The sequence below is a fragment of the Elephantulus edwardii genome, unplaced genomic scaffold, assembly GCF_000299155.1.
Source record: "Elephantulus edwardii isolate Elephantulus edwardi_28Jun2011 unplaced genomic scaffold, EleEdw1.0 scaffold00086, whole genome shotgun sequence".
Classification (NCBI taxonomy): Eukaryota; Metazoa; Chordata; class Mammalia; order Macroscelidea; family Macroscelididae; genus Elephantulus; species Elephantulus edwardii.
The window spans coordinates 7,663,647-7,670,407 of NW_006399836.1; the positions used below are offsets into that span (position 1 = coordinate 7,663,647).

General features: G+C 44.1%; 1 protein-coding gene across 1 annotated transcript in view; it reads left to right on the forward strand.

Moving 5' to 3' along the window:
* The first annotated feature begins 201 nt into the window (after positions 1 to 201).
* FAM227A (family with sequence similarity 227, member A) overlaps positions 202 to 6,761 on the forward strand; it is a 68,015-nt gene continuing 61,455 nt past the window's right edge. Inside the window, exon 1 of the mRNA XM_006890206.1 lies at positions 202 to 267. Coding sequence (XP_006890268.1) covers positions 202 to 267 — 66 coding nt within the window. The remainder of the gene's footprint in view (positions 268 to 6,761) is intronic.

The window sequence follows — 6,761 nt, forward strand, 5'->3', positions numbered from 1 at the left end:
TGGTTGTGCCACAGGAGAAGGGTGTTTTATGGTTACATTTAATTAGTAATGTACACATTGCGAACAAAGGAAATGGGCTTGAAAAGGAAGTATTGCAAACCCCTGCTCTTCTGGGCAGGCAGATAACCTCCCTGCTCTGCATAATCGCCATCCAGTGAGTTCCCTTAGCTGGCCCGTCTCCAAGCATGTATTATTGGCACCATGGACCAGGTGAACCGAAGGATTGCTGATGGAGATCTGAGTCTCAACCCGCTGGCCAACCTCCTGGTGAGTTATGGGGCTGACAGGGATTCTGGGGAGGAAGGGGGGCCATTTGGTCTAGTGGAGCAAACTTGCTCCTCCTCTAGGGCCCCCAAGATAACATAGTGTCCCGGGTTCCTTACACTTACTTGAAAGCACAGTTGCACAATTTATACTCCAAAGTTAACTCTGATTGACATGTATAAAAAAAAGCTCAAAACAGCAGACACAACCTTCTAGTAACTCACTGCCCATCTGTTGTTGGGAGACAGGCATTTCAAAGATTAAACTGGTAGTAGTACATCTCTGTGCCATCAAGTCAGAACCGACCCACAGCTGACCCTCTGGCAGGTTTTCTGAGACAGTTAATCGCATGGGAGGAGTTTGCACATCCTTCTCCTGTGAAGCACCTCATGGACTTGAACTTCGAGATTGCTGCACATCTCCTCCCATTCAATTAACTGCCTCTGAAAAGCCACCAGAGGGTCAGCTTTGAGTCACTTCCCACTCGACGGTACGCAATGACGACAAGTACAACCCTGTAGCACAACTCGCACAAACTGGAAGAGCACTGGCGTGGAGCCTGGGGAGCCACCAGAGCCCCACAACTGTTATTCAAATACACACCCCAAAGATGAAGAAGTTGAAGATTTTTACTGATTTGTGCAGCCTGAGATTGATCTGCAGATTGAACATGCAGTCAAAGTGTATTCATAATAATTGGTGACTGGAATGCAAAAGTTGGAAACAAAGAAGAAAAATAGGAATTTTAAAATTAAGGCCGTGGTGACAGAAATGAAGGTGGAGGTCACATGATGGAATAAATAATGTGTTTATGGCACATACTTTTTTTTTCTAAAAAAACCCCAAACAAACCAAAAATGGAGACTATATTCATGAACTTCACCTGCTGGAATATGCAGGAATTTAAATGCGTACATCTGTGGAAAGAGAGGGTAGAAGAGGTCAATTAGTGGCCAAGACAAGGCTGGGCCCTCTACTAAACACATAATCAATTAGTTATATGCAAGTTCAAATTGAAGCTAAAGTAAATTCTTTTGCGCCAAAATATGACCTCAGGTTTATTCCACCTGAATTATAAAACCATGTAAGGAACATATTTGATGCATTTAATACTGACCATCCAAAGACCATATGAGTTCATCAAAGACCTCACCCATCCATCTTCAGCAACAGCATCTGTGAAGAAAGCAAAAGGCTGTTACAAAGACGGGAGGAAGAAAAGACCAAAATGGGTGTCAGACAAGAGTCTGAAACTTGCCCTTTAGTATAGGAAAGCTAAAGAAAAAGGCAGAAATGATGAGTTAAGAGAACCGACCCTAAGATTTCCAGAGGCAGCTTGACAAGACAAAGTACAGTGGCACGGCACAATGTCCAAAGACCTGGAGTTAGAAAACTGAAGGAGAAGGGGACACGGAGCCTTTCTCTCAAGCTTACATAACTGAGGAACAGAGTCGAGCTTCGAGTTAAAATACCGAAGGACTTGATGGGCAGAGTACCGAATGATGTGAGAAGCATCACACGAAGATGAGAGGGATCCTGAGTCACTGCACCACAAAGAATTGGTTGACTTGGAATCATTTGAGGCTGCAGTGAATGATAAAGGGCCAATGGTACTACCCGGGGAAGTGCAGACGGCACTGAAAGCACTGGCAAAAAATAAGGTTCCAAGAACCGATGGGGGAGTACCAACTGAGGTAGCTCAGTAAACAGGGGCAGCCCTGGCTGTGCTCACGAGCCTATGCCATGGAATTCTGAAGATAAAGACCCAACCAGCTGGCTCGAAGAGATCAGTATTTGGCACCAGTGAGGGGAAAATGCAGGCCAGCAGCTGGAAGAGAGAGGAAAGGCTCGTGCCTCACTCGCTCTGCTGTGAAGATGCCCCCTCCGCCATGCGAGGTGAATCTGTTGCAGTCTCTCCTTCAAGCATTCTTTCTACCCTGGGTGTTGAGTTGCCACCTATTTGTTGCGATGGCAATATTTAAAGCTTTTTAAATTTTTAATTTTTTTAAAAGTTGTTTTGTGTGTGTGTATCATCAAATCAGATCTGACTAGTACAGGAGGAGATTGTCCCTCCTTCTCCAGCAGAGCATCTGGTGGATTTGAACCATGCACCTCTGGGATTACAGTGCAGCTTCTTGCCACCAAAGCTTGCCAATATTCAAATCTTTTTAGGGCATTATTTGTTTTTGTGAGATTTTTTGTTATTAATAAAGCACTTCATTATTAACTCTTAAAAAAGCGTGATTCAGCAAAGTGCAGAAATTATTGAACAATATCAATATCACATAAAAGTAAAACCTTATAGAAAATTATTTAAAAATCCCTGGAGCAGAAATCAACAGGGTTCTACCAGAAATTGAAGCAGGATTCAGAAGAGGTCGTGGAACAAGGGATACCATTGAGCGGAGAATACCAGAAAGATGTCTACTTATGTTTTATTGATTAGACAAAAAGCATTGCACTGTGTGGATCATAATAAATTATGAATAACATTGGAAATAATGGGAATTCTAAAAACATGCTCATGCAAAATCCATTCATAGAATAGTAAGAAGCCATGCTAACAGAACAAGGGAATACTGCATGGTTTAAAATCGGGAAAAGTTTGAGCCAGGGTTGTAGACTTTCTCCAAGACTGTTCAGTCTGCGTGCTGAGTTAATAATTGGAGAAGCTGAATGATGTGAAAAAGAGTTGACATCAGGATGGCAGGAAAATTCATCAACAATCTGGATTATTAGATGACACAATCTTGCTTGCAGTAAGTGAAAGGAACTATAAAATACCAAAGATTAGTCTTCAATGTGGGTTACATCTCAACACCACAAATGCAGAAATCTTTACCACTGGACCAATAGACATCATCATGATAGATAGAAGGGAGAAAAATGGAAATTTTCAATGATTTAATGGTACCCACAATTAATACCCATGTTAGCAGTGGTCAAGAAATTAAAAAGGCATGTTGCATTGAGCAAATCTGCTGTTAAGGAGCTCTTTAAAGTGCTAATGAGCCAAGATGTCAGTTTCAAGACTGAGGTGCACTTGACACAAGCCACAGTATTTTCAGTTTCTTTGTGTGCATATAAAAGTTGGGCGATGAATAGAAAAGAACCAAGAAGAATTGATGCCTTTGAATTGTTATGTTGACTAAGAGAATTAGATGTGCGGTGACTGCCACTGCCGAAAGAACAAATGAATGTGCCTTGGAGAAAGTGCAACCAGGCAAAGACGATGAAGCTTCCTCCTCTGCTTTGGGTATATTGTCAGGGGACACCAGCCTTGGAAAAGAACATCATGCTGGGAAAAACGGGGGGTCAGTCAAAGAGGGTAATGCCCCCAACTAGACTAATTGATGACATAGTGGTTGCAGCTGTGGGCCTGAGCACAGCCGAGAGGGTGAGGATGGTGCAGGACAGGACAGAGAAAAGCCCGGTTTCCGTGGGGTGACTCTGAACAGTAGTGAACGCAGTGGTATCTAGCGACAACGTGTTTGATTTGCTCTGCACCCACTGGGCCCAGCAGCATCTGGCTGGGTCTTCACACCCACACGGCTGTCATCAGCTGGAGTTTGCCACAGTCTTCACCACTCCCTCTTCCCAATACCGAGTCCAAGGGTCAGGTGCCATTTTTTTGTGTTTATATTTGGCCCACTCCCTCCATTTTTGTTATGTGAGTCAAGGAAAGGGCCTTGGACTAGATGACAACTGTTGTTTGAGTACCGCCCAGAGTAATGGCTAGTCCCTGTCCCCTTCCACTCTTGCGGAATTGCACTAATTCCTAATACCCCATCTCTTTTTGGTTTTTGAAGGCTATTGAGGAATTTGAAATGGAGAAGAAGCTTTTGAGAAAGAAAACTCACAGCATCTCGGGAGACAGAGGCAAAAACATTTCTCATAGACTGGTGGTGTTTTTGTGGGGTTTGGATTTATTTCCCCCCCCCCAAGATTCTGAAATACACTTGAGTAGGAATAAGAAAGGGGATATGTTTTATCATCTTCTGAAAGAGATTTAGACCTGATTTCTTGACTTTGAAAAGAAGAACATTGATTAACAGGGACCACCCGCTGTGGGCCATACCGGGGCTTGCTCCCGTGCTGCCTCATTGGATGTCTCTGGTGGCCAGTATCAGCGAATGCTTTTGACAGGCGGGAAACACATGTTGAGGGTAGAGCCACTTTAGGTAATAATTTACCTGGAGTCACACATGTTTGGAGTAGGTCCTGGGTTCAAACCCTGTCTGTCTGCAAAGCTTGTGCTTCCCCGCTTTGTAGCTTCTCTGGATCAAGCAGTGGAAGCCCATCAAGAGTTCACTTCAGGAACATGATTGGGATCTAATGAGATTAGCAATCTGAGTACCCTTGGCAGTGTAGATTTTGTGGGAAATTCTAGTTAGAGTTACCACCCAGCAGTGGACCGACCCTGTGGGTGCTGACGTCTTTTCTGTTTCCGTCCCTCTGCAGACAGAAGCCTCGTGAGCGTCATAAGACCCTGCAGGCCAGAACACAAGGACACCAAGGCTTTTTTTCTTTATAAGAGAGTAAGAAATCTGTTCCTGAATCCATTTCTGCTGGGTGTGAAAAAAGTCTCTTTCCTGGGGTCGGACGCTTGGCTGGAGATTGTGCAGGGGACTCTTAGAGACCCCTTTACAAGACAGTGCAAGTGCTTTATTTTATTGTGGCCTGGATTAAAGTTTATATAATAAATTAGTTTTCCGTTCAAGGATTTGTACATATTTCATCTTATGGTATTAGTCACAGTCCCCTCAGTGTGTTAATAACACTCTTCCCACGCCTCCCTATGCTTCTGGCTTCAGTTCATCCCTTTTTTTCTGCCCCTTCCTGCCTTCTACCTTTGTTTTAAGGGCAAATGCTGCCCTTTTAATTTATCACTGATTGTACAGAGGGTTATATTCCTCCCTTTGTAGATATACTTATTTTAAAAAATATGTTTAAAATTGTAATTTTAACAAAAGCTTACAGAAAGGTTGAGTTTTCTTTCATTCATTGTTGCACATTTTCTTCCCACCCCCTACCTTCCCCTTGCAATGCTGCTTTTGTTCCTGACTGTTGTCATACGTATAATGCCTAATCATATATTCCTTTCGGACAGTTCTTCCCCTAATCTGTTCCAGTGCAGTGTTCTTTATCTAGCCACTCTTTTCCTATTCTTCCTCAAACCCCTTTGCCTCATGTCAGTCCTTTTTTATAACAGCAGTGCTGTGCAGTATTTGTCCTTTTGTGACTGAGATATTTAACCAGCATAATGTCTTCCAAGCTCCCCCATGTTGTGTAATGTTTTATGAATTCATTGTTTTTCAATGCTGTGTAATATTCCATGGTGTGAAGGTACCATAGTTCTATCCGTTCTATTTGTTAATGGGTGCTAAATCTGCCTACTGTTCCGCTGAATGTTGCCTTGTGGGAGTGGGGAGGGCCACAGTCTTAGGGGTTCCATTAGTCTCTGGCAAACAAGGAAGTAGGCTCTTTTTCATTTTTTTCCCTCAAACACTTTAACTATTTTTTTTAAAAAAATTATTATTTTGTGTGTGTGTGTGTGTGTGTGTGTGTGTGTACCGTCAAATCACATCTGACTGGTACAGGAGGAGATTGTTCTTCCTTCTCTAACAGAGCGGCTTGTAGATTAGAACCATGTACCTCTGGGATTGCAGTTCCCTCAAACACTTTAATAATTCCCAAAATTTCTTAGAACATCCTTAAGGATCATCTCTTACCCCACCCTCAGAGGGAGGTGTGTTCTGAGGACTGTTGATTTTTAGATCTTGGGAGGCATTCCCCTTGAGAGCCTTGACTTCCGAGGGAGCTCACACCGCTATGGTGCTGCCCAGCCCCGGGGCCCTGTCCACACAGCGCTTCCTGAGCAGCTCTCCACGTCATGCCCAGTGCTCATGACATCGGTCCCTGCACATGCCCCACCAGCAAATCAGGAGCAGTGAGGTGATGGCCAGTGCTGGGCAGCTGGGTGATGGCAGAGCCTTGGTGCTCCCTGGGTCCTCAGCCTCTACAGCCGTGCTCTCTCCGCAGCCGGCTGGCCTCACCTCCCATCTTCTCCATTATGACACTGCTAGCCATCTGCTGGTGGCCTACTGCTAAGAAGCTGCACTGCAGTCCCGAAGCCATGCAGTTCCAATCCACCAACTGCTCCTTGGGAGAAAGATGGCCAGTCTCCTCCTGTGCGATTAATGAATGGCCTCTGAAAACCCACCACAGGGTCAGCTATGAGTCGGTTCTGACTCGACAGTACACAACAACAGACTCTCAGGTTTAAAGGGGGGGATAGACCTCCCCTTGTCACTAGCTGCATGAAATTAAACCTCTAACTACTAATTATGGAACAATATATCATTGATACCCTATTTGCACATTTGTTGTTGTTGTTGTTCTGTGCCATTGAGTCGCTTGTGACTCACAGTGACCGTACGTACAAGAACTCTAAACTCCGTTCTATTCTGTGCCAACCTAGCCATCTCAAACACACT